Source organism: Carassius gibelio, chromosome A25 (genome assembly GCF_023724105.1).
Source record: "Carassius gibelio isolate Cgi1373 ecotype wild population from Czech Republic chromosome A25, carGib1.2-hapl.c, whole genome shotgun sequence".
Classification (NCBI taxonomy): domain Eukaryota; kingdom Metazoa; phylum Chordata; class Actinopteri; order Cypriniformes; family Cyprinidae; genus Carassius; species Carassius gibelio.
This window is the reverse complement of record NC_068395.1, coordinates 9,597,838-9,624,686: the sequence shown is the minus strand read 5'-3', so window position 1 is coordinate 9,624,686 and position 26,849 is coordinate 9,597,838. Positions and strand designations below refer to the sequence as shown.

General features: G+C 39.6%; 2 protein-coding genes and 1 long non-coding RNA gene across 5 annotated transcripts in view; 2 read left to right on the top strand and 1 right to left on the bottom strand.

Moving 5' to 3' along the window:
• LOC127947276 (uncharacterized) overlaps positions 1 to 9,511 on the bottom strand; it is a 27,489-nt gene extending 17,978 nt beyond the window's left edge. The window contains exons 1-3 of the long non-coding RNA XR_008151259.1: positions 9,088 to 9,511; positions 2,843 to 2,936; positions 2,261 to 2,472 (exon numbers count right to left, since the gene is read on the bottom strand). This is a non-coding gene — a long non-coding RNA (uncharacterized LOC127947276). The remainder of the gene's footprint in view (positions 1 to 2,260; positions 2,473 to 2,842; positions 2,937 to 9,087) is intronic.
• Positions 3,864 to 7,800, top strand: LOC127947271 (serine/threonine-protein kinase pim-3-like). Its single transcript, XM_052544276.1, has 6 exons — positions 3,864 to 4,248; positions 4,512 to 4,621; positions 4,714 to 4,764; positions 4,854 to 5,217; positions 6,247 to 6,423; positions 6,579 to 7,800. Exons 1-6 carry the CDS (start codon positions 4,161 to 4,163, stop codon positions 6,746 to 6,748), a joined length of 960 nt encoding a protein of 319 aa, XP_052400236.1. The 5' UTR covers positions 3,864 to 4,160; the 3' UTR covers positions 6,749 to 7,800.
• LOC127947267 (bromodomain-containing protein 1) lies at positions 9,485 to 26,849 on the top strand. Of its 3 annotated transcripts, none has more exons than XM_052544271.1 (13): positions 9,565 to 9,900; positions 17,046 to 18,410; positions 18,526 to 18,682; positions 18,768 to 18,899; positions 19,113 to 19,241; positions 19,824 to 20,136; positions 20,242 to 20,502; positions 20,838 to 21,314; positions 21,399 to 21,528; positions 21,635 to 21,765; positions 23,271 to 23,425; positions 23,730 to 23,781; positions 25,450 to 26,849. In XM_052544271.1, the coding sequence occupies exons 2-13, from the start codon at positions 17,065 to 17,067 to the stop codon at positions 25,500 to 25,502; spliced, it is 3,336 nt and encodes a 1,111-aa protein (XP_052400231.1). In that variant the 5' UTR covers positions 9,565 to 9,900; positions 17,046 to 17,064; the 3' UTR covers positions 25,503 to 26,849. The 3 variants fall into 3 exon arrangements, with proteins under 3 accessions (XP_052400233.1, XP_052400231.1, XP_052400230.1); XM_052544270.1 differs by lacking the exon at positions 23,730 to 23,781 and adding an exon at positions 22,838 to 22,947; XM_052544273.1 differs by lacking the exon at positions 23,730 to 23,781 and having other exon boundaries at positions 9,485 to 9,900.

Here is a 26,849-nt window from a genome sequence, read left to right as displayed (position 1 = left end):
TTATTTCAATAATTAATTGAATAAGTCAAAATGTATTGACACATAATTATATAGCAAAATGTATTTGGGAAATCAATAAAATTTAAGAGCCAACATGTCATTAATTTTAATTTCAATAATTAATGGAAGTGAATTAATTGACAAATAAATTAATTGCATCTCTTAACTAATTGACAGTCCTAGTTTCTTTAAATAAATCACACATAAATTGTGTCTCATAATATGCATTTCAAAATTATACGTAAGCTTGCAAACATATAAATTAAATTTTTTGTTTCAGAAATTAATACCTTGTGACAATATATTTTGAAAATGCATATGCATAAATATTAAAAGGTTTTAAACAATTCAAGGACAGCATATGGTTTGAAATGGGTACATTTCAACTAATAGGTGATTATATCTGCCCTATATTTGAATATGCTTTGGATTTGACCATATGTTCCAGCCCAGTGAAAAGGTAAGTGATTGTCTAACCCTGCCCTCCAGATAACCTCTGAAGAGGGTTCAGAGCTGTGCACTATAAGCCCCTCTTGTCAGCGAAAACAGTGGGAGTCTTTGTGATCAGTCCGATTAGACGTGTAAAGCTGCATAAAGCCACTTTTGCTTCAGGTTATCACATTTTCTTCAGGAATACGTAAGAGAGAAGTCATTATGACAGACCGGCCATCAACGATAGTTCAGTGTAATTGGGAGATTTTAATTTAATTTACAAATCCGATTACAAAAAAGTTGGGAAACTGTACATATTGTGAATAAAAACAGAATGCAATGATGTGGAAGTTTCAAATTTCAATATTTTATTCACAATATAACATAAATGACATATCAAATGTTTAAACTGAGAAAATGTATCATTTTAAGGGAAAAATAAGTTGATTTTAAATTTCATGGCATCAACACATCTCAAAAAAGTTGGGACAAGGCCATGTTTACCACTGTGTGACATCCCCTCTTCTTTTTATAACAGTCTGCAAATCTCTGGGGACTGAGGAGACAAGTTGCTTAAGTTTAGGAAATGGAATATTGTCCCATTCTTGTCTAATACAGGCTTCTAGTTGCTTAACTGTCGTAGGTCTTCTTTGTCGCATCTTCCTCTTTATGATGAACCAAATGTTTTCTATGGGTGAAAGATCTGGACTGCAGGCTGGCCATGTCAGTATCCTTCTACTCAGCCATGATGTTGTAATTGATGCAGTATGTGGTCTTGCATTGTCATGTTGGAAAATGTAAGGTCTTTCCTGAAAGAGACGACGTCTGGATGGGAGCATATGTTGTTCTAGAACTTGGATATACCTTTCAGCATTGATGGTGCCTTTCCAGATGTGTAAGCTGCCCATGCCACACACGCTCATGCAACCCCATACCATCAGAGATGCTGGCTTCTGAACTGAGCGCTGATATCAAGCTCTATCAAGATTGGGTTGTCCTTGTCCTCTTTAGTCTGGATGACATGGCATCCCAGTTTTCCAAAAAGAACTTCAAATTTTGAATCGTCTGACCACAGAACAGTTTTCCACTTTGCCACAGTCGATTTTAGATGAGCCTTGGTCCAGAGAAAACAGCTGCGCTTCTGGATCATGTTTAGATATGGCTTCTTTTTTGACCTATAGAGTTTTAGCCGGCAACGGCGAATGGCATGGTGGATTGTGTTCACCGACAATGTTTTCTGGAAGTATTCCTGAGCCCATGTTGTGATTTCCATTACAGTAGCAGTCCTGTATGTGATGCAGTGCCGTCTAAGGGTCCGAAGATCACAGGCATTCAGTATGGTTTTTCGGCCTTGACCCTTACTTACAGAGATTATTCCAGATTCTCTGAATCTTTGGATGATGTTATGAACTGTAGATGATGATAACTTCAAACTCTTTGCAATTTTTCTCAGAGAAACTCCTTTCTGATATCGCTCCAATATTTTTCGCTGCAGCATTGGGGGAATTGGTGATCCTCTGCCCATCTTGACTTCTGAGAGGCTCTTTTTATACCCAATCATGTTGCCAATTTACCTAATAAGTTGTAAATTGGTCCTCCAGCTGTTCCCTATATGTACATTTAATTTTCCGGCCTCTTTTTGCTACCTGTCCCAACTTTTTTGTAATGTGTAGCTGTCCTATACCTTTATGAGATCTGTAAATTTTTCCATTCCTTTTTTTTACTCACAATTTGTACAGTGTCCCAACTTTTTTGGAATAGGGTTTGTACTATAGTACGATAGACATGCTATAATATTAGAAATAATCGAGTCTGAATGTAAACTCACCAACTAAATCAAACACTGGGGGTCCATAGAAGCTTTTGTTCATTTGGACACATGTTCTTTGGCCCTACATCAGGTAACTGCTGAAAAGCTTGAGGGATTTCCCTGCTGATTGCTTCAGTGTGTCTCATAAAAGCTCCCCAAAGCCTTGATGTCCTTCTCAGGTATGACCTATGAATCTGGCATGAGATGAAAGTTAGGATATGTTCTTTTTTCTGGGGAAACAGGAGAAGAATGACAAGTAATTATAGAATGAATGTCACACATTCACTGTCAGATATAAGATGTTCAGTCATGGCTCATTACATTTTATTCTTAGCAGCCATTTGTGACACTTTACATAAAGTGCAGTTGGATTTTATGTGTAATTGCACATTTTATTCATCTTGGTCTGGGATGTAGTTATTATTTTTTAAGATGTTTTATGTAAAGGCAAAGCATCGATTTGACTGCAGTTTGATCAGTGTCTAATGGGTCTGGGGTGCACACCTGGAAATTAAGGAAGTCTGTTTGCAGAGGCTGTCTTATCATATGGATTTTCATAACAATGTTCATCCTCTATCACAGTAGGGGATCACTGTTTACCTGGTCTCCCTGTCTTTGAGACATCCTGTCTGTGTACTTCCATCAGCCTCTTTCCAAATTAGCTCCATAGATGAGGGAAATGATTAGGATTGATCTGGACAAAGAGATAATCCCAGAAAATAAATCTGCAAAGCTTCAGTCATATGCTTGATAAGGATCTGCGTGATTAATTTATGCAGACTGTCATATAATCTTATACTCTATATCCATAGAGTACTATATACTTAATGATGTTACACCATGCAGTTAGCCTATATGATCATTCAGTATGAATCATACAACTGAAACTTGATGAGGTATACAGCAGAGTCTTTGTGGTTTTAATGCAGACACCAGATCTAGCTACGATGAACATCTGAATTTTATGATTAGATTTTATTTATTCTACACAGACACATACTTAGGGCTTAACATTCATTATTGTAAATTATAAGTATTTATAAAAGGTTTTTATACACACATACATACACATAATACATGTTTATTTATATTATTTTTTGAAAGGCGCAGTACAGCAAGAACAGACAGAAAGACAACAATAATAATAGTAATAATAATAATAATAATAATAATAATGTGCATTATTAATATTTTTATTATAGTATTAATGTTGATAAAAACTCACTATTAATTATTATTATTATTATTATTATTATTATTATTATAAGACAGGCACAACCCAGCAATATTACTCCGATTAGTCAAAGCGTAATTATACAATCTCTGCAACGTGGTTGGTCTTATGTAGCCTAAGCGCAATGCTCTGAGACGAGGTATCCATCGGCGTCTCGCACTATTCACCAAAGCTTTACTTATCACAGCTGATGAATGCTTATATATTTACAGTGTAATTCTATATTTTATCACTCAATATTTCTTCTTCTGAAACCGCTAAGGAATTGTGAGAAGTGTGTTTGTTTTTCATTTGACTGTAGTGCGTTTATCCGTCGCGGAGGGATATGTGCAACGCGTCCAGCCCCCAAACGCGAGAATTAAAGAGTTAATAAGGTTTCCCCACTCTCTCACATACAGACAGATCAACCGAGCAGACGCAAAAGCGCAAACGTGTGCAGTTCTCTATCACTATGGGTGTCCGGGGACATTTGTGAATAATTACCGGAGTTTGACACCTTTGTAGACGAGGAATCGGACTCGTTTGCGATCGCTCGTGGGATTTTCGCGCGGAGTCCCACTCCTAAATATATTTTTGAAGGAATTCGGTGTTCTCGGTGGAGGACGGAGTCCCAGTGCTTTCCGGTCCAAAGAACAGCAAAAGCGTCTGAAGGACTGATAATTTTTTTTTGAGAAGCCGAAAAAAATGTTACTGTCCAAGTTTGGATCTTTTTCTCATATTTGCAACACAACCAACATTGACCACTTGCCAGTGAAAATTCAACTTCAAGCAGGTAACGTAACGTTAGACGTCGTTCTTCAGTTTCGTAACGTATACATGTTTAATGTCGCATTTAATCGCTTGCCCTTACCCCGCTATTTAGCTAAAGTTACTCCTAATTTTCCAAACGCGACTAGTCACTTAATCGGGACGCGCCTGTCGTTAATCTGCGTATGGAGCCATTTTGTTGCCAACCGTGTGTTGTACACATTCGGTTTAAATCACGCTGTTATACCAACATATTGACTTCTACTGCTTTTCTCCTTCATATTACAGCCAAGACCGAAAGGGAGCCATTTGACAAGGTGTATCATGTGGGTTCGGTGCTGGGAAGCGGCGGGTTCGGGACAGTGTACGCCGGTTCTCGGATCTCAGACGCGTTGCCGGTAAACGCTCGCTTTGTTTTGGTGGCAGCACATGGCCGCGTTTGGCGCCACAGTCACGCATTCATACTCCCCTTTTTTCTTTTTGTCTCTAGGTTGCGATAAAACATGTCGCTAAGGAGAGAGTGACCGAATGGGGTACGATTGTAAGTAAACTAGCCTGTTATTTATGTATTTTGATTATTAATTTCTTAAAAGCTAGGTTGTTTATTAACCACGCGTGTTTATATTCCAGAACGGCTCGCTGGTTCCCCTCGAGATTGTTTTATTGAAGAAAGTCGGGAGTACGTTTCAGGGGGTCATTAAACTCCTCGACTGGTATGAGAGAGCCGACGGCTGGCTGATTGTAATGGAGCGGCCGGAGATGGTGAAGGATTTATTCGACTTCATCACGGAGAAAGGCGCGCTGGACGAGGACACCGCCAGGCGCTTCTTCAGACAGGTGCTGGAGGCGGTGAGGCACTGCTACAGCTGCGGGGTGGTTCACCGGGATATCAAAGACGAGAACCTCCTGGTGGATCTACGCTCGGGAGACCTGAAGCTCATCGACTTCGGCTCCGGGGCCATCCTCAAGGACACCGTCTACACAGACTTTGATGGTGCGTCCTTGACTCATACCCATTCTGCTTTGCATTGGCACACCTGCCGCTAATATTAAAATGAGCTGAAATATTTGTACTTATCCAATTCTGGAAGAATAATTATGAGCATTCGAGTTAAAAAGAATTGAGCGTCTCACCTCTGCTGAAAAACTGCTTTTTTGTGTGGTCTGGCTTGGTTTCAAGAGTAATTTCGGGGAAACCAGATGAAAACTGTCTTTGCATAGATGGAAGAACATTAAGACCATCTATGACTAGCAAACTTTTTTTTAAATTAATTTTTATTTTAGCATTTTAATTTAGTAAAAAAACACATTTGAAACCTAAAAAGAATTTTTTCACCTTTTTACAACTGCAAATTATATAATACAAATTTATTTTGTCAACATTCTTGCATTTTTAAACTCATTTAATATAACTGAAATCATTGAATCCGATAAGTTAGTGGAAGGGATCAGCTGTTACTGCACAGCATCTGTTTGTTGTGAAACCTGAGTTGCGGCACCACGTGATCCATCACAGATCCCTGTTTTTGTTTGGTATCTGAGCGACTCCTGGCCTTTGGGGGCCTGTCACAAACCCTAGTGAAGGGGCTTTTGTTGGGGGAAGTGACTCATGCTGGAAGCATGTGGAGTTGCCATAGCTTGTGACTGTTTGTACCTGAAAGTCTCCCTTTTAGATCGCCCTCCTGTTTCAGCTTGCTTGTTTTTTTGGATCGAGCTGTTCTCCAGCTCAGAGTGAAGCTGCAGGAAGGAGGAGAGTTTGTGTGAAAGCCAGACCGCTGGCGCCCCCCTCGCTAGAGTCAGCTGACTGGAGCGGCTCATTATAGAGTGCTGCAGTGTAATCAAAATCAGTGCTTTTTACGCCAAAACAAGACTATTATGAAACAAGTGGTGTTTTGCCAAAATCACAGAGTAGGTTTCAGGACAAAAAAAAGTGGAATCTTCATTTTCTTAACCTGCAAATATGTTATGTAAGTCGCAAAGGTTAATTCTCACCGGATTGAAAACCAAATGTTTTATTTTGTAGGCACGAGAGTGTACAGTCCTCCCGAGTGGATACGTTACCACAGGTACCACGGACGCTCCGCAACCGTTTGGTCCCTTGGTGTCCTACTGTACGACATGGTGTGCGGCGACATCCCGTTTGAACACGATGAGGAGATTCTGAGAGGACGGCTCTTTTTCAGGAGAAGAGTCTCTCCGGGTACGTACTGAACTGGAGATACCCAAACCAGGAACCAAAATTGACCAATAATGACTTTTGATTTGGCCTGTAATTGGATCAAACTAATGTTAACCTTTTTTTCTTTTCATTTTTGTGGATGAGAAGTTTAACCTTGCTGCTTTTCTGTTTATCAGTCTGTCAGCAGCTCATCAAGTGGTGCCTCTGCTTGAGACCTTCTGACCGGCCCACTTTGGAGCAGATCTTTGAGCATCAGTGGATGCGCATGGAGGAAAGCCCGGAAGCAGAGAGCAGCAACATCACACTTCACTCCATCAGCTCAGAATCGGGCAAAGAAAGCCTTTGATGGATGCGGGGACGGCGAGTGAATGGACTCGGAGATCTTTTTGCTCTTGTTCCCAGTCTGTTGGTTATCAGGACTTCGGTTTATGTTGCATAAATGTCTTTTTGGTTGTTTTTCTTGCTAAGGGTGAGTTGTTACCCGTAGGGACTGCGTGAGCAGCAATGCTAGTGATCCTTTGATCTTACTGGTTGCTCTTATAGAGCATGGACATTATTTTCCTTTTAGACTATCTTTTTAGTTTTCGGTGCCTTTTTTGAAAAGCTGCTTTTATGGGATTCAAGTCTCGACAGACACCAGGTGGATTTTCATGGATTTTAGGGGAACTCCCCTGGATTCATGGGAACCTTCAAAGACTGTATCTAGTTATGTGGTGGGTCTCCTTTGCCCTCTAGTGGTCGAATACTTGAAGTACACACTTACTACTCTCTTAACAGTATCTCTGCTGCTCTGCCATTCATATTCACTATTTCGATGGTTTTCACTTCTGTTGTTTTCTGAATGTCTTCCACTACTTCATCTCTGTTGACGTCACTTTTTAGACTATGCTTCGCAGAGACTTAAGTGATGTGCACAATCAATGCAATATTCATGGACTCGCTTTGTTGTTGCTTTGTTTTTGAGGGAGGGGTCGGGCTTTTTTTTTTTTTTTTTTTTAGTATTTGTATTTATGTACATTTTCTTCCATGTATCTTATTTATTCATGCAATACAAACATTCCACATTCAGTGGGTATTTATTTATTTATTCATTTTATACCATCTTCAAAAAGTAATTTGAAATTATTAAATGTAAAGAGTTATTGGGCTTTCTTTAGTTTAACCTAAAGGATCATAGACATGCTAAAGCTATCTAGAACTGATACAAATATACGATTCAGATGTGTTAAGTGATGCCATTTTCTGATGTAGTGTAAAATTTAGAATCAGTTTTTTCTCCATGTGAAGTGGAAGTAAAAATGTGTTAGTCCTTCCACTGTGACCGTGTGGATTTTTTTTTTTTGAACTGGTGACATTTTATTTTTTTATATTGGACACAATAAATTCCTTTCATATGTATTGTTTGTGGTGTCTCCTTGCATGTAAATTACATCCTTATGTTTTCATGTGCAGTTACAAACTGTATTTGAGGATGCTGCCCCCTACAGATAGTGCGACTGAAATTTTCAATTTGATTCATTTGCAGAAATATTATCTTAAATTATTAGTCAACAGGGTATGCAAATGTGATGACACAATGAAATCAAAGCATTACTGTAAAAGAGCTGAATAAGGCTTTAATGAGTCATTATTATGTAATGCATGATTCAGATGTAGAATCACTTGAGATTAAATTCTACCTACTGTTACTAAGGTATTTTTAAATATATTTGGCATGCAATGACCCTTGCAGTATATTCAGGATTTTTATTCCTCACATACATGATTATATAGAGCATATAACCAGCAATGAAATGTGACGTTAAATATGCAAATAAGTTAAATACAAGCATATAATAATAAAATCTATTAAAATGAATAGCCAAATTAGTTTTACGCAAACATTATCTCTCTTCTGTGGAAATATCAATTCAGATTATTCCTTCATCCTTCACTATATGAGCCAGACTGCAGATGTTATGAAGACTGCTATAATGCCTGTATTGTAACTGGAGCAGTTTACTCAGGATAACTATAATTTACCATAGATTACATTAACATATGAGTCATAATAATAAACTTGATAATGGGTTGACAGCTGATGGGTCAATAAATCAAGCTCTTTACACTTGTTTCAAAACTAATTAAAGGTCAAAGTTTCCCACATTTTTTTGGCCTGTGACTTTCATGGTTTGTAATTACAGTATACTCAGCTAACATGGGATGTTCTCAGAACTTTGTTTAAGGTTCTGGCAAGGTTCTCTCAAAGTTATGAACATATTTCCAGTAACGTTACTAGAACTTTCGCTCTCAATTATTTGGTCTTAAATAATGTTAGCACAAAACCATAATTTATACACTGTTTATAGAAGGTTTATAGAAACTGAAGCAGTTTAGTGTTTGTGTAGTGTTTTTAAATGTTCCTACTTATTACGTTTCATATGGTTCAGAGAACATTCCCAAAATGCATGCAATATATTTAAAACAGAACATTCCCTTTATGTTGTATCTCAAGTTCACGTAATTAAGTTTTTGTTTGTTTGTTTGTTTACACATAAAAAAAACACTAAGAAACAACGATTTCATAATTGAAACATTTTCACATTTTATCAGCTGGGTAAAACATTTCAACCAAGAATGAATAATTTATCCATATATTATTCATTCATTGAAATAAAAATATTTATTAAATGAATGTCCACATACCTTTGGTCGTATTGTAGCTTTTGAGCTGAATATAAGGAAGAAGAAAAAACTCACACAGAAAATATATACGTTAATCAATATATATTTAAATATATAAATTATATAAAATATAATTAAATTTATACTTTTAAAATATATTTATTCATTAAAAAAATTCAAGTACTTTCACATGCATGGAAAACACTTAAAAAACAACAATTATAAGTTAAAAAAATGTAAGTTATAATATAATACAACTTGAGCACCTAAAGGTTTCGAAAAGAAAAAGCCACGCGGTACTCTAAATTGTGCAGCCTAGGGCGAAATAAAACGAATAACTGAACAATTTGGATCACACAACATACAGTATCCGTTGTGCATCTTGTCTAAAAACAAACTAACGAGGCCCTGTCTAGCGCTTACTTCCTTATTTTTGCCGCGGAACGCAGTGACGTTGTGCGTGATGACGCGGTGCGTAAGGCGATGGAGAGCTGCAGCCGCATTGTTGTGGGGGAAGAGGCGAACTAGCCTGCTAGCATAGTGTCCGTACGGCCAGCCCAATAACGACCGAAATCAGGCGCGTTAGTATGGTCGAGCTGCTGTTATCTTGAGCGTGTAACTCCGGCGTTTAAATGCTTATTTTTGGATCCGGCAGACCGTTACGGATACCTCATATTACCCCTGGAATACAACGGAGAAGCGGCTGGTGGACGGTAGCGCCTGTAGCGCGGCTCGTGCACGGATTAAACCTACTGCTGTTCAGTAGGCCACAGCGCTGCTGTTTTTGGCTCGGCCGTGCTGCCATTGAAGCTTCTTTTAACGTCGACGGCGAAGGTAAGAATGGGCCGCAGTGTCTCTATGGGTTTATTTATTTATTCACGGCTTTAAAGGGCGTTTGTATTCACGTTTTACAGCGCGTGTTTTGTTTTGTTTGACGCCATGTTTGCAGTGATGTCGGTGGGTCTTTCCAAACAGCATTAGCTCACTAGCAGAGCCGCCAGCAGGCCGCCGGATCCAGTGTGTGTCCTTGCTGCTCAGTTTGTGTGTTTTCTTTCCAGTCCAGTGTGTTTGGCCTCGTCCTGCCCTGCCCCCCTCAAACAAACAAAAGCCTCGATGTAAGCCATGGCTGTTATCGGTTAAACACCAATTGCTTAGTTAATGGGTTAATGTGTTTGTTTGTGGAGCTTAAACGTCAGTTTTGTGTCGGCAAGAACGTTACTGTTGTGTTTACATTTGTAATCAAATAACTAACTGACGTTACATCAAATGGCGAAACGGCACATGTTGAGAAAAAAATACAATCGGCAAGTTTCCATGCCGATTTTCTAGCTTGGGTTTAGGTTGCTATGGATACCAGATGGATGCGTGCGTGCGGTTAGGCCTGTTCACACCAACGACGTTAACTATAAAGAGTAAAAATATATTTTTTAACATTTTTAAAAAAAAAGAAATCCACTACACAAATGGAACGATATCTTTGAAACCACTTTCAGAACGTTTTTCCCCCAGCTGATGGACGATAAACACATTGACAGTCAATGAGAATCCAAACCACTGATTGAGTTTTTAAAGTGGCAATAGACCGAACTGCATCACTTGCTTAAAGGGATACTTCAGCCTAAAATGAAAATTTTGTCATTAACCAGTTAACCCCTAAGTCGTTCCAAACCCGTAAAGCTTAAACGAGATTCATTTTTGTATTCGAATAAAACACAAATAAAGACTTTATTTAACAATTTGTCTCCTCTGTCTCTCCACATCACTGTAGCCCTATTTTGGAGAATATGAGTTGAATGCAGGCTGCTTATGCTCTTCTGTGTCAGCCGCACCACAATTTCAATTGTTAGTATCAATATGTTAGTCTTAATGTTATCTATAGCCTCTTTCACACTGCATGTTGGTCCCAGAAAATTGCTGGAACATTGCCGGGTCACCTTCTGTGTGAACAGTGTCCCGGGACGGGGACTTATTAACATTCCTGGGTTCAGTCCCGGAACGAGCGATGTGTGAACAAAAGACAGAACTAAGGATGTAAAGTAGAGCTGGGCGATATATCCAACGATATGATCATGCGCATCTAGTCAGTAAATCTGGTTCTGTGATCACAGCTAAATCGCCATCACCTGCTTATAATCAGAGCAGCATTTAATAGACAGAGCCATAGATCACTGACAAGCTACGCAATATCGCGTTCATTATCGCTGATGAATCGCCTTCGATAATGAATATGATATTGTGTAGCTTGTAAGTGATCTACTGCTCTGTCTATTAAATGCCGCTTCAATTATAAGCAGGTGATGGCGATTTAGCTGTGATCACAGAACCAGATTTACTGACTAGATGCGCATGATCATATCGTTGGATATATCGCCCAGCCCTATCGTAAAGGATGTGTCGTAGTGATGACGCACGTTATCGTGCGACACTTTTACAGGTGTTTTGAAGGCAGATCAATGTTCACAACGGAAAAAAATATGTGCAAACTGTAATGAAGCAGAGATCGTTCACCAGCTTAAGTGAAAGTTAACGTGCCCAACGTTTTTGACTTGTACAATACACGTCATCCTGATGTCATGTGCCTTTACGGGACCTTTACGGGTTGTGTGTGAACGCACACACATATTACGGGCAATCACTGTCAGTGTGAAAGGGCCAAAATCTAGCAACCTGCGAACAATCACGGGACACATTACCCGTGTATTTTCTGGAATCGCAGTGTTATGCTGTGTTCACACCAAACGCGAATAGAGCGTCAAATTCGCGTCTACCGCGCCTAGTTTGCCGCTTGACCATTTTGAGATCATTCGCGCGAGTAATTCGCTTCATTCGCGCGTGAAATTAACTTCACAACAGACGCGAATTCGCGTCATGGGGGGGCTTCTGCCAGCGGAGTTCACGCAGCATTTTCAACCGCCATTTTTGTTCGGATAATTTTCAAAATATTACTGTTATTGTGTCATGAAATGTAGTTTTAAAAGTATTTCAGGCGAGAATGTAGTTGTTTTAAACTCAAATATGCGGTTTATTTATAATGACAGCGTCTATTTAAAAAATGTGTTTCGCCGATCTCGGAGATGAGCTCCATGCGATCAGCGGGAGCTCCGTCATCATGTATCCGCCGAGAGTAGCCTTACCTCGGCTAGATCTTCTGACATTTGCCGCTGGCTCTGATGTGTCTTTAGTGGTTCAAGATAAAATATAATTCGTTTGGGGTAAAATGAAACGTTTCTTATCTTTGGCCTATTTTCAATTCATCTATTAATATGTTCTATAGAAATATGAACTTTTGTCATATAGCTCCGGTTTACTGCTCACTGACAACATCTGTCGTTCCTCCTTGTTGAATGAGTGGAGAAGGGTATTCCTGCACAACCGGAGGCTGCAGGAACATACTGTTGAATGAGTGACTCCTAGCAGGCTCCTGATTGGTTAACGCGGTGCGAATTGACGCCAAAGTTCACATTTTTCAACTCGGGCGGCAGACGCGAATTCGCGTCAAACGCTAAATGCACAAAAAGCACCATTCGCGCTTAAGGCGCGTTTCGCGCGTCAATTTCGCGTCATTCGCGCGAACTAGACGGGCGAATGAGGCGAATTCGCGTCTTCCGCGCCGCGCTTAACGCCCCATCCGCGCCGTGAGACCTCCAGACGCGCGTAAACGCGCCTTTGCATTGACTTAACATTGAAATCATTCGCGCCAGACGCTCTATTCGCGTTTGGTGTGAACACAGCATTAAAGGGGCTTATAAGGCAGTGTGCTCTAAAACAGTGGCAAAAATGCATTTAGAATATATAAGCATTCAAAGCTTGCAGTTTGTCACTTCTGCCAAAACGTCACAATGATTTTTTTGGCGTCACACCGTACTTCTTCATCTCATCAAATCTTCTGATCATTCAAATGCCTTCTAGAATCCAAAGTGCCCGCCCCCTGCACAATAAATAGATGCTAAAGTGCAGGCTAAGATCGTTCACAGTAGGGCTGCACGATATTGGGAAAAAATGACATTGCGATATTTTATTTTTCTGCGATATATATTGCGATTTTTTTTTTTTTTTTTTTTTTTTTCTTACAAACAAAAATGGTGTGAGCACACTTACATTCTCGTTTTAAATGATTTAAACATTGACACCATCATGTCAATTGATTAATATGCGCGATGGAGAGAGAGCAAGACGGCGCTCGTGTTGTTTGAAGACGGCTCGCTCTCTCTCTGTCTCTCTCGCGCACGCACTTTCTCTGTCTCTCTCGCGCACGCGCTTTCTCTCTCTGTCTCTCTCGCGCACGCGCTTTCTCTCTCTCTCCCTGTCTCTCTCTCTCTCTCTCTCTCTCTGCCCTGTTAAACTTGCATGTGTTTTTCAGTTCTGTTAATGATAAACTTTCACTCTATGATGGTTAAGCTGTGCAATTAATCCGCGAATCACATTCGTCAAGGGCCGGGGAGCAGCTGGCCCGTACAGTTAATGAATAACAGATTAACTACGACAGCCTACATCGCACATGCTGCGATGTGACTATCGTGGATTCGTACATCGCGATATCGATGCTTATACGACACATTGTGCAGCCCTAGTTCACAGTGTAGTATTTCCTGTACAGTGAATGGCTCGTAGTACACAATGTAGGTGATGTGGAACGATTCAGACGGTGTAAATATGCTTTCGATTGGTGCAAATGAGGTATGGTTTCACATTGTTTTACTCTAACCATGGCAGAGCACACAGTCTGATCCAGACTTTCCAGAGACGTGATCACACGGAGCAAGTCATATGAGTGAGTCAGTATTAGGGATGTACAATATCGATTAATTCCATGATCGATTGTCATTTAAATTAATGTTCAATTAATTGATTAATCGTTAACCATAATGCTGCAAAATGCATCTATTTCAGGCAGCAGTCACCGGCATGACAGGATGTGCAAAATCACAGAGACTCACAAAATACTTTCTCACTTGAATTAATTGGGTTTTAGTCTGAATAAAATGCTGGTAGCAGGATTATAAAATTAATCGATACAATGAAGAGAGTGTGTCGTACGTTTGAGATCATTTTACTTTGTTGACTGTTTTCTGGCACAGAGACTGCTGAACGTGCCTCTTTAAATGGTTTTGAGGTGCTTGTTGTTGTATTTTAAAACACAATTGCAATGTTTTCAATCGAGATTATGGCGCTGCGCAGTAAGTGAACCGCATCCATCGGCGCTGCTGCAGCAAAACACACTCTTGCTCATATTAATTTGATCCTTATGGATTCTGTTCTAGAAAATGTCTGATTTAGAATTTTTGTGTTCCGGTAGCCAAGCTTATTTGTTTTTAAAAATCCGGCATACAGTGCATTAGATCATGACAGTGCATGCGTGCATACGAAGACGGAGCGAGCGCGGCTTTAGCTAGATTTATTTGAGAGATTACTGCTCATGTCTCATTCCGCACAAATCCAAATGTTTCCATATTCGCAATGTATTTGAATGTTAAACCATTATTTATAATGTAAACTACTTACACGGGCGAGAGAAAGCCTATGGAATCACCAATAATCAAAAAAATATACTTTAAAACATACTGATAAACTGACATTAAATATAAAAATACTGTATTTAAAACAGCTAGTTCATACATAGTCGGCCGCAACTGTCATATTGCGCGTCCTGTGACAAATTTGCTGCATCTACACACAGAAGTTATCAGTAAAAATGTTCTGCAAAATAAGTCGATGGTGAAAATCAATAGTAGATTTCATTTTAGTGCTGCAACGACGCGTCACACTGTTTACATCTCACGTAATGGGATACTGGGAATGGAGAAAGTTGCATTCTATCACAAAAACAGAGACCACTGTTATCAAAAGCATGGGAATACTTTAAACAGAGGCCAAATAAATGGCCCTTTGTTCCCTTTGCAAAACCGATATGGTGTACCGCGGCAGCACAAAGGCGATGCACGAGCACCTCAGAGGAAAACATCCTGGTGCTCTCCGGTGTTGCGGTTTAATCGGTTACCGTGTGATCTGGTGACCAACTTCCTGGTTCAGGTCTCTGCTGCAGATATGATGGAACGACCGCAGCAGATTCTGCGATTCTAAAAGTATAAACTGATGTGATATTATTAAGTGTTCAATGAACGCAGACTTGCTCATTGCATGATTCTGATATTCTTGTAAAGATTACAAGTTATTGGTATGATCACCCGTAGCGGCTGAAGTAAGGATAAAATAAAAAAATCAAGTAAGTCTGTGTTGGCACTGGTTTCGAAAATGTGTTAGAGGCATTCACATATCGCGCCTAAAAACGCGGGTAAAATGCTAGTCGCGCCGCTTTATCCTAATTTCCATCATTCTTCTCAAAGGGAAACCAGCCATCACTTATGTGACTTTGAGGCCATGATTATCTGTCTTCTTACGTATTTTGAGGCATCAAGTGGGAAGCTAACCAATCAGAGATCAGGGCGCCGCCCAACGTGCTGCCATAACCAATAAAAATAATAATTATAATAATAATAATTTCGATCATCGTTTACGTGATCGATCATCGCTTTCGCGGTCGAGTACTCGAGTACTCGATCACTGTTGCACATCCCTAGTGTGTGCGTGTGTGAAATGCGGTGCTGAAGTGAAATTAATGGGCCGTTTCATAGCCGAATTATAATAAGCCGCCTAATAAAAATAATAGTTATTTTTAAAATCAAAGATATTAATAGGAAAATGAGCCTAATATCGTCTTGATTATAGACACTAGACACTAAATCTGCTTATATTGATATCTCTGACAATTGTCGATACACAATACTATCGTCTATCGACACAACCCTTATTTGCTCCCTTATTTCAGTTAAATCATGGGTTATTTAAGGAACATAATAAATGAAACATTGACAATTGCCACAAATTAAGTCGTAGCAACGAATTAACAAGTTGTAGGAATGAATAGTCTATCTGTCCTGTGTCCCGCAGAGCGCAGTTATCTGATGAAATGACTCAGTTACTACATTTCTATTGCTTTTCATGTTGAAAAACTTTTTTGTTTCTATTTTAATGTACTTTTAAAGTTTAAATCACATTAAAAGCTTAATTTGTACATTTATGCTCATATATGTGCTCATGAGCCGCATGCAGCCCAACATTAAATCAGTTAACCGACCATCGACAGCCTTAATTGATTGCATTTTTTATCGACAATTAACCAATCATAGATGAATCGTTTACATCCCAAAAACTATTACAACTACTGTACATAGCCTCAGCATGATTATGATCACTATTCTTTATTACTAAGAGTTTCATAATAAATCTAGGGTGTAATCTATTAGACTGTGGCTGTCAAATGTGGATTTACCAAGGTCAACAGCTCTGGCCCGAGCAGATATAAACAAAAAGCTATTTTAAAAAGACATATAGCAGCCCCGCCCTCTTTTCCTGTTTCAGTTGAAATTGTCACCACATAGAATAATGCTGCGTGTTTCAAGACACTTCAGGGTACCTTTAAAGTCGGTCCGATTCTGGTTGGATGTCAGTGTTTTATCGTTCGTCAGCTAGCTAGTTTCAGAAGTACTGAAAGTTCCTCTCTGTCTTTTTTGTCATGGTTTGGGTGTGGACTTCAGTATTCTCAAAGAAGTATTATAAAAACTTAGTTGTCGTCCTTGGTTTGAACAGACCTTGACAGTAACAACATTTTTAGAATGATTTTTCCAGCTGATCAATATAAATGTTGACAGACAATCAGAATTTGTCAGACTTTAATAAGCTCCAGCATTTAAAGCCACAGTCATGCAACAAGCGAGTGTAATAAACAGGATGTTGATGTCTGTTGTTGTGAATGTTATTGTTAACTTTGTAGTCGACAGTCCTGGTGTAAATGGATGTTTACAGTGTTGCTGTATTATTTTTATAGCATCTGTGTTTGTATTTCGATCCCGAAATGACATATGATCTGTGTACATATTGTGGCTTTGCATCAGTTGATGTGTGCTTTTCTTTTACTTCAGTTCCTCTCTGGCACTCAAAATGAGGAAGAAGGTTCGACATAATCGTGTTGCCACCCCACAGAGGCCTCCTTCTCCCATCAAACCCTCACGTAACCGCGAGACCTTGACATATGCTGAGGCTCAGCGTATTGTGGAGCTGGAGATCGACGGCTCTGTGCACCGGCTCAGCATTTATGACAAAATGGATGTCATCGACAGCGATGACCCTTTAGCTCAGGAGATCAGCGAGTGCACCAGCAACAAGGAGAACACGGAGAAGCCGCAGCAGGTTCTCGTGCGCTCAGTGCGGCTTAAAAACAACCAGCAGAAGAAGAGCGCCGCATTGACGACTGTGCAGGGTTCGCCAGCTCAGGGCAGGCTACCAGAGCCAAAGATCAGAACGGTTGAGTACAATCTCCCGGCTGTGCCACGGAGGCCGTCAGCGTACTACAACTATGTGGAGAAGACACTGGACGAGCTCGACGAGGAGGTGGAATACGACATGGATGAGGAAGACTATGCATGGCTCGAGTTGATCAACGAGAAGAGGAAGAGCGACGGCTACAGCCAGGTCTCTCAGAACCTCTTCGAGTTTCTCATGGACCGCTTCGAGAAGGAGTCTTTCTTTGAAAGCCAGGGCCAAGGAGACCCCCAGCCACTTATCGACGAGGATGCGGTGTGCTGCATCTGCATGGATGGCGAGTGCCAGAACAGTAATGCGATTTTGTTCTGTGACATGTGCGATCTCGCCGTGCATCAGGAGTGTTACGGCGTCCCCCATATCCCGGAGGGCCGCTGGCTTTGCCGGCACTGCTTAAATTCTCCCTCCCAGCTCGCCGAGTGCATATTTTGTCCGAATAAAGGTGGAGCGCTTAAGAGGACGGATGATGATCGCTGGGGGCACGTGGTCTGTGCCATCTGGGTCCCCGAAGTGGGTTTTACCAATACGGTTTTCATTGAACCCATTGATGGTGTGGCAAACATTCCTCCAGCTCGCTGGAAACTCACCTGTTACCTGTGCAAGAAGAAAGGAGTGGGCGCCTGCATTCAGTGCAGCAAAGCCAACTGTTACACAGCTTTCCATGTAAGCTGCGCTCAGAAAGCTGGTCTCTACATGAAGATGGAGCCCATCAAAGAGGTCACTGAATCAGAAGCTACTACGTTCTCTGTGAAGAAAACGGCATACTGTTGCTCTCATACACCTAATGGCTGTGTGAGGAGACCCCTTACTATATATGAGGACTCCAAACCCAAGAACGGTTTATGTCAGAAGGCTGCTCACAGGGATAGAGCAAAGGGATGCCATAAGAAGAACAAAAAAAAGCTTGAATCGGAGCCCATCACAGTGGTTCCCACGGTTTCTGGGCCTAGTATTACACCTAAAAGGTAGGTGAAACCTTATTCTGCAAAGATTTTCTGTATCTTGGTTGTTTTGAATGTTAAATGTTTTTATTTATTAATAAAAATTTTTGACGCTCTGTGATCTCCTGTGTCCTTACAGTTTCAACACAATTCTCAACCAAGTTTCTGTCCAAAAGAAGAAGATGTTTGTGGAACGGGTTCTCAGTTACTGGATGCTCAAGAGGCAGTCGAGGAATGGTGTCCCACTAATAAGGCGCCTGCAGACTGCCATACAGACGCAAAAAGAACCAGAACAGGTTAGACTTTCTCAGTCTGCAGTGATTGAGAGTCCAATTCTTATGCGTATGAATTTTGAGCAAGGATTGGTTTTTTGAATGACAGGCACCACGCGTTGATGACCGTCAAGCTCTGAAAGAGCAGTTAAAGGACTGGCATCGTTTACGGCATGACCTGGAGCGTGCTCGCTTGCTACTGGAGCTCATCCGCAAGAGAGAGAAGCTAAAGAGAGAGGAGGTATGATGGTCATCGTCATATGATGTGATGTCAGGTGCAAGGGATAAAAATTATTTTATTAATTTTAAGCTATTTATGTATAAATATTAATATCAACTTGGTATCAAAGTACTGGTACTTATGTAATCCCTAATGTATGGAGCTACAAGAAAGGTGTGTTTAAGATCAGGTTAATGTAATCCCTCTCCCAATGTTTTGGTCTGGTTTCTGCAGATGAAGTTACAGCAGTCGGTTTTGGAGATGCAGCTCACTCCATTCCCTGTCCTGCTGCGAGCAGTGCTGGAACAGCTGCAAGAGAAAGACCAGACTAAAATCTTTGCCCAGCCAGTCAGCGTTAAAGAGGTATTGGTATCATTCCTGTGGGGCTCATGCTGGCCTTTTCAAACTCTAAATTGTCTTTTGATAATATAAGGATTCTTGATTTGAAAAAAAAAAAGCTTAAAACAGGGGTTTTCAGAAAATAACTTTTATACAATTATGTAAAAATATTGAATTTGAAATGTTATAAATGAGTTACGCTATTCATTTTATATATATTTTCAATTTATAATGCATTTGAATTGTTTCATATTCAAAACAAATTCATATGTTTAAGTAATTTGTTTTAGCTTTAGTGCAACAGCAATATAAAATCCAGTTATTTTATTTTATTGTTTTACTTTGACTTTTTTTTCTTCAATATATATGGGTTGCTATACATTGTTGGCATCACTTGCAACATTGTCAGAATTTGTCTTTGGCATCAGTGTTTTAAAACTCTTAAGATATTTTTTTCATATTTTTTTAGTGCTGCCAAAGTTTTGATGATTATACTGTTATTCTTAAATTAGGGAAAATATTTAATGAATAGGTGTGTCCAAACTGTTTTAGTCTACATGTAGTTCCTAATCTTGTTCCATGCTTGATTTTCGCTCTTGTGTACAGGTTCCTGATTATTTAGACCACATCAAGCACCCTATGGACTTCTCCACAATGAGAAAGCGTATTGATGCCCATGGGTATAAGAACCTGGATGAGTTTGAGGATGACTTCAACCTCATTATCAACAACTGCATGAAGTACAATGCCAAGGACACCTTTTTCTACCGTGCTGCTGTGCGTATGCGAGATTACGGTGGAGCGATCCTCAGGAAGACTCGGCGGGACACCGAACGAATAGGCTTTGACTTTGCCAGTGGAATGCACCTCGCTGAGCCTCCTAAGATAGAGCCACCTCCAGCATTGACCTGGGATGAGGGTAAAGACCCCTATGTGTTACATTTCTCTTCTCTGTAGATTTTAGACTAATCACTGATTTTGGTTTGTTGGTGAATCATTATGAATTTTATTCTGTTTGTTCCAGTTGACAGACTGTTAAACCCAGCCAATCGCAAGCACATGTCTAAGGAGGAACAATTGAATAAGCTGTTGGAGATGCTGGATTTAACCACTGCCATGAAGTCATGCCCTTCTCGGAGCAAAAGGCTCAAACTGCTGAAGAAGACCATCAGCGATGTGCGAATGGAAATGGGTCACAAAATGGAGCCCCCTTCATTGGAGCAGAATAATCCCAAGGAAGAGGAAAAAGCGCCTCTTATTCTACCACAAGCCAATGAGGAAGAAGGTGCAGGTCTTTTGAATCAAATGTTCTTTTTTTTTTTTTGGCTCACAGTAACTCATCATTTTAGCAATATAAGCTATGGCGTACAAAATTTCTGGGACCAATTATTGTTGTTGATATATATATTTTAGTCAGTAATTTTTAAACAAATATTCAATTGACTTGATATCAATAACAGTAATTTTTTTTTCATTATTTAATTTTTTCTTTTAAAGGTTTAAATGAGGTGGGGGGGGGGGTCAATTAGAATTCTCTTCATTAATAGCTGGTCAAATCTTCCTTTAATAGCTGTGAAACTCAAAATGGGTTCATATTAAATATTAAATGTTTCATTACAGGTGACAAGTTACCTCCAAAACTTGAGCTTTCAGATTCTCTGCCACTCCTGAAAAACGTAGACAGTCCCTGTGAACCTCCGACACTGAAACCCATGGAGCCCAGCCTTGAAAAGTGCCCGAAAAAGGTCAAATTTGACGGGAAGACGTTCTCTACCTCACTTCTAAATGGTCTCTCCTCTGACGTTATGCCCTCTGAAAATAACGTTATGGTTGCTACCTCCACTCTTACTGAACCAGCGAATATGGTCAGCCGCCGAACAGCTGTGCTGTTCCGAAAGTCAAAGAACACGAGTCCGCAGAAGCCGTCGAACACAAGTGAATCCTCAACTGATTGCCCTCAGCTGGGCACTAAGACGTTCTTGTCGGTGGTCATCCCTCGCCTCGAAACCCTGCTCCAGCGCAGGAAGAGGACGCACAGTGCTAGTGGAGACAGTCAGGGTGACGAGGATGAATGTCCGATTAAACGCTTGGATACTGGTAAACGGCTTTCTCTTTTCTTTTAAAGAAACACAGTACCCTTCCCTCCATGGGCATGTTATAGACATTGTTTTGTACTTACAGGCATGTCTAATGGCTTTTCTGAGCCAAAGAAAGGGCTAACTGTGAATCGGCTGTCAGAGCCTCGTCGCCGCTGTGCTTCAGAGTCCAGCCTTTCCTCAAGCGGAAGCGGGAGCATCCAGGAAAACACAAGGTGGGAATGAGTACATAGAATAAAATTTCTAAACTTTTTATATGCGATATTTTTTAAGGCTTTATTACTTATGATGAATGAATTTCCTTTTTTGAATGTTTTTCAGCGATGTCAGTCACACGAAGAGCGGGAAAGGGAAGCTGGCGATGACGAGACGAAACACGACGGACGATAAAAAAGAATTGGTCAATTGCGTGGAACCAGGGAACATTTCCAAGGCCAACAAGCTGGCAGCAGGTGAGCGTCCAGCTTTTTGCAGCCATGAGCGGGTATGTGGGATTTTACACCAGATCCATTCTTCAGTTCAGAGAAGTGGGTCAGACCCGTTCTTGCAGCTACATTGGTGTCCTGTCAGCTCTCTGCAAGCTCGCTTTCCTTCCTTTTGCTTGCTTTGCCACTGACCTGCTCTTCATGGCTTCGTCTAACACAAAGACCGCTGCATACTGCCGTAGTGTCTGCATGTGTGAAACACTCATGTTTTAATAGTCATCACGGCTTATCCTGTCCTTCTGAGTAGTTGCTGCATATGTTTGCTCTTTAACATGGCGCTTAAAGAGGCAGTTCACTTGAAAATAAAAATTGTCATAATTTACTCAGCCTCATGTCGTTCCAAATATTTTTTTTACCTCTGTAAAACACATGAAATATAATTTTTTGGCTGTCTTGTCCATTCAGTAAAACTGTATAGTGATACAAGCTCATAATTAATACTATAGTCCAAACCATTGCACAATAACTTTTTATTTCAAGGGTGGCTGCAGTTTTGTTGTCTGACGCTTTAAATAGTCGAGCTCTTTAAAGTCAGGTGGATTCTGATTGGCTGTCAATGTTTTTTTTTTTATCACTGGTCAGCTAGAAACTGAGGCTGAGTAAATGATGATGGAATTTGAATTTTTTTGATGAATTAAGATTGCTTACCCATCAGTATGCTGAGTGAAATCTTTGGTCTGCCGTGCACTTTCCCAGAAGTGGATAGCTTACTTCTGCATTCTGACTCGCAAGCATGTCAGAGTCTGAGTGGGCTCATTAGTCACATGACATGTTTGACCTTTCCAGGCCAAATCAAATCCCTTTTCAGCACATTTATTATTCTATCTTGATTTAATAAATAAATATAAATAAATTAGTCTTTGGAAGTGGCATTAGAGGCATAATAGTGTCTGGTTAATGTCTCGGCATGCTTCCGTTAAAGAAATGACCCACTGCTGCCGATTGCTGATTGGCTAAATACTGCCATGGCTCTTGAGGTGTTCTGCACTATTTTTTGCGGTGAACCCCTCATAACTTTCCATTATTCCTACTTTCATAGAGATTGACAGCAGCAATATTTGGATGCCTGCTAACACTACACCACTTAATCTGGAGCCCCTTAAACTAGTTTGGGCCAAACTTAGTGGATATCCTTCCTATCCTGCTTTGGTGAGTGTGCATGTGTGCATGCCGTCAGAGATTGGTTCTCCTTCTCTTCCTCTTCATTATTTCATGCATCAGCCTCCTCACTGGTCAACCATAACATTATTGCCAGGTGATACAACCAGGATGTGTATGTGCATACATTTGTTTCGTGCGAGTCTGTGACGTAAGTGTGTGTGCGTACCTGTGTTTTGTGGCAACCATTTCCATTTCCAACAGTTTATATGTTAGCAGTCACAGGCACACGCAGAGTTACCAGGTTACCAGGTCTTTCCAGATGCGCGTTGGAAGATTACTGTTGTGTTGACAGCCTCTCTGCCCACATGTAGATCATAGATCCTCAGATGTCTCGAGCGGGATGCCATCTCAACGACGAGTACATTCCCACCCCTCCACGGGACGTGCTCCGGGTCGGAGAGCTGATGCAGTTCAGGTCCAAGGAGAAACTCTTCCTCGTCCGCTTCTTCGACAGCAGACGCAACTGGTGAGAAGTCTGGCATTTAGAGAAACTTTCAAATATTTCTACAGTTACATTGAAATGTGTTAATGTGTCTGACATTAGCCGTTGTTACACTGTGGGACTGGGGCAGCTGCAATTTGTTCCTAAATGTTTTAAGGGGTATTTAAACTTAACATGTAAAGATGTTAATTTAATTCACTATTGACTACTGTCACTATTGACAGTCAACACATTGACTGAATTTAAGATTTTTGTTTTAGAAAAAAAAAAAAAGGCTTAGATCATTGTTGTTTTTTCAATTGTGATTTGTTTGAAAAACTTAAAACAGACACCCATGGGACACCAAAAGGTGTTGACAGATACCCAAGGAACACCAAAAGGTGTTGTCTTCCTCCTTTCTTTCTTTCCTTCATTTTTATATCATTACTATTTTAATGGAAACTGTATATCGCACAATGTTTTTGTAGCCGATGAAAGTACTTATTTATATTAAACAACTTTATTGATTAGATGTTGATTTGTAAAATTAGAATTTATTATATATATTGAATTATAATCATGAAATGATTTTTTTATTATCAGATGTTAAAATTGTACAATTTCTATTTTAAAACATTGTATATGTATATGTGTTTGTGTATATGTCATGGAAAAATATATATCTTAGTGTTTCTGACTTGTTTTTCAGCACAAATATCTAAACATCCTTAAATCAGGATATGATGATTACTTAAGGTGCAAAATTAAGATCTTGTTTTCTGAAAAAGCAAGGACAAATATCTGTCAGTGTAGAAATAAAACGTGTTTTCCCTTTGAAATAAGGGAATAAATTAATTGTTTAATTTTTAGTTGAATTATTTATTTATTAGATATTTATTCTTTTTAATCAAATTTACTTCATTTTGATCAATTTGTCATTTTGCTTCTCAAGTAAATGTATATTGATTTGAGAATCTTTAGACAGTTGTGGTGGAAAACCAGTAATGGAGATCAGTATGAAGTTGTATATTAAACTTGGAAGTGTTGCTAATACAACTCATTTACATTCAGAAAACGTATAAAATTCATGATTAAATTCTTTAGTTGGTCCTAAAAAAAAAAGTCTTTAAACGGTCTTAATTGTAAATCCATAAAACCAGCAGACCCTGATCAGGAAAATAATATAACTGCCTTTGCATTAGTAAGAGGAATGATCATATGTGACCTGTGCTGGAAAAATGAGTCCCAATGAGCAAATTTTCAAAAATGAAGAGTTTTTTATGTTCACTTTCTTCATTAAAAGAACTTCAGAATTTATGTATGATTTCTTAGAATCAGACAAAAATGACTTTGAAGTGATAGTCAGCAAAGTTCATTTTGAGAAAAATCACAAAGCAAAATCACCTGCAACGTTGCATCCTTATTACTAATAAATTGATTTATTAAAACTACAAAAGCAGTTCAGTCAAGGTTTTTCAAAATCATTTTTTTTTACTGTTCGATTAATATTAATGAGGCGGCCTATATCAAGACCTGCTGTAGTGCACGGATTTAATAATAATAACAGATTATGATTGCTAAATACTTTTAATGCTGTAATTCTGTGTATGTGTGAATATTTATCGGGATAGTGCCTTTATGCGTGTGCTTCGGATGACTTTCAGCATGAGAAACGAGTGGGGAAAAAGTACTCCTCTCAGAAAACACAAAAATAAAGGTTATTAAACATCTAAAATTATTATTTGGAGCACTGGGATTGCTAGACATTCATTTTTGTGAAAATCTCAAATTTGACTAAAATCTTAATTTTTTTTTTTGCCTGTAGATCAAAATTATCCCATGCACATTCCGAGTCATTTGGCCAGCACAGGTCACATATTTAGGGGTTCTCATAATTGACTTTTTTTTTTTTTTTAACCCCTTACTCATCCAGCCGCTTGTTTATGTAGTATTGTGCTGGGCAGTTGTCTGAAAAATGACTCTACTCCTTAAACTAGTTGGGACAGTGTATTTAAAAATTCTGCTTCTGATGCTGTTTTAAATTAACTGTATTCTTCAATCTCCATCAGGCAATGGCTTCCTAAATCCAAGATGGTACCGTTCGGAATCGACAAGACCTTAGATAGAAGCAAAATGTTGGAAGGCAGAACGTCAGGCATCCGTAAAGCTGTGCAAAGCGCCTTCAACCGTGCCATGAACCACTTGAGCCTTGTCCAGGACTTAGGCGCTGGAGATTAATGGAGATCCATGTTGGAGGGTTTCATCAAGCCCCACGTTTACCCAACGCTACGCTCCGGTATCAGACTGGCCCTTCCTCCCAATTCTGTTAGGAGCCGGCGAGCTTCTCAACAGACGAATGTGAGAGCACCTTCACTCTCCTGTAATGTGCTGCAAGACTGCTGTGAACTCACACACTGCCATCTACTTTCCTTTACACTTCCATCACCATCCACGATACGCCTTGTGTTTAACTCTGGCTGTATATACATCATCCTAAATTATCCAACACTAATTTATTATTTTTTTGGTTTGTACCGCACACGACCTCCTGGAAGATTTCAACTCCTAGGTAATTTCTCAACCGCACTGAGGTGCGAACCCATCTGGTGCTACATCACGTGCAAAGCCTTGATTTTTCCATGCGAGAGACTTTTGGAAGCGGCTGTCGCACTTACTGTATCGAACTTTTGTTGTTTTCTTTTTTTTTTCTTTTTTTACGGTTAAGTTATTGTAATGTCAATGCAAGCTTCTCCTCCTTGGCATTAACATGTTATCTACTTTTTTATATAAAAATATTCTTATGGGACACAACTAAGTGATGTTTGTAAATATTTATATAAAGCTAAGAAATTATATACATGTAATACTTTAGAGTGGGTAAAAAAAATAAAAAAATTTGGAGAAGAGGAAACAACAGTAGCGATGAAAGCCAAGAAGTGCATCACTCATGCAAAACCAAAAATTTTGCTGCCCAGTTTTTTCTCCTTTTATTTTGGAATGTTTATCTCTTATTTTTTTCATATTGGTTTGTGTGAATGTTTCAGGCAGATAGTATGAAAAAAAAATCCCCCAAGTTGTTGCTTTTTTATTTTACTGTGCTCTCGGGAACTGTGTTGTAGGTCTGAAAAAAGATGTGCCTGTACAAATGTGTTGTATTAGGACAAAGAAAAGTATGCAAAACTTTATATTCAGAGTAGGCATATTTTGGTGGAAGCTGTGCTTGCCTATTTTTGCTTTGTGTGTGGGTGTTTTAATCATAGCCATCTGTTGTGACTGTTTAACTGTCTCTCTCCAGTATGGATTCTGGGTAGCATTCTGGGTTAAAACACTTTTTTTTATGAATGTCTTGTATTGACCGGTACTCTTGTTTCTTTTCTCTGGGAGGATCACATTATAGCCAATGATAGTGAGTGCTGGTGAGATCCAGTATTTTTAAGTACACTGAAAATAAACACAAAAAAATTACAAA

What these genes read in the sequence shown, in the direction of transcription:
- LOC127947271 (XM_052544276.1), top strand. Translation starts at nt 4,161, where the DNA reads ATGTTACTGTCCAAGTTTGGATCTTTTTCTCATATTTGCAACACAACC. An exon ending in GGATCTCAGACGCGTTGCCG is followed by an intron (nt 4,622 to 4,713) that starts GTAAACGCTCGC and finishes TTTTGTCTCTAG; the next exon opens with GTTGCGATAAAACATGTCGC. An exon ending in CGTCTACACAGACTTTGATG is followed by an intron (nt 5,218 to 6,246) that starts GTGCGTCCTTGA and finishes TTTATTTTGTAG; the next exon opens with GCACGAGAGTGTACAGTCCT.
- LOC127947267 (XM_052544270.1), top strand. Translation starts at nt 17,065, where the DNA reads ATGAGGAAGAAGGTTCGACATAATCGTGTTGCCACCCCACAGAGGCCT. An exon ending in ACAAGCCAATGAGGAAGAAG is followed by an intron (nt 20,503 to 20,837) that starts GTGCAGGTCTTT and finishes GTTTCATTACAG; the next exon opens with GTGACAAGTTACCTCCAAAA. An exon ending in GATTAAACGCTTGGATACTG is followed by an intron (nt 21,315 to 21,398) that starts GTAAACGGCTTT and finishes TTGTACTTACAG; the next exon opens with GCATGTCTAATGGCTTTTCT.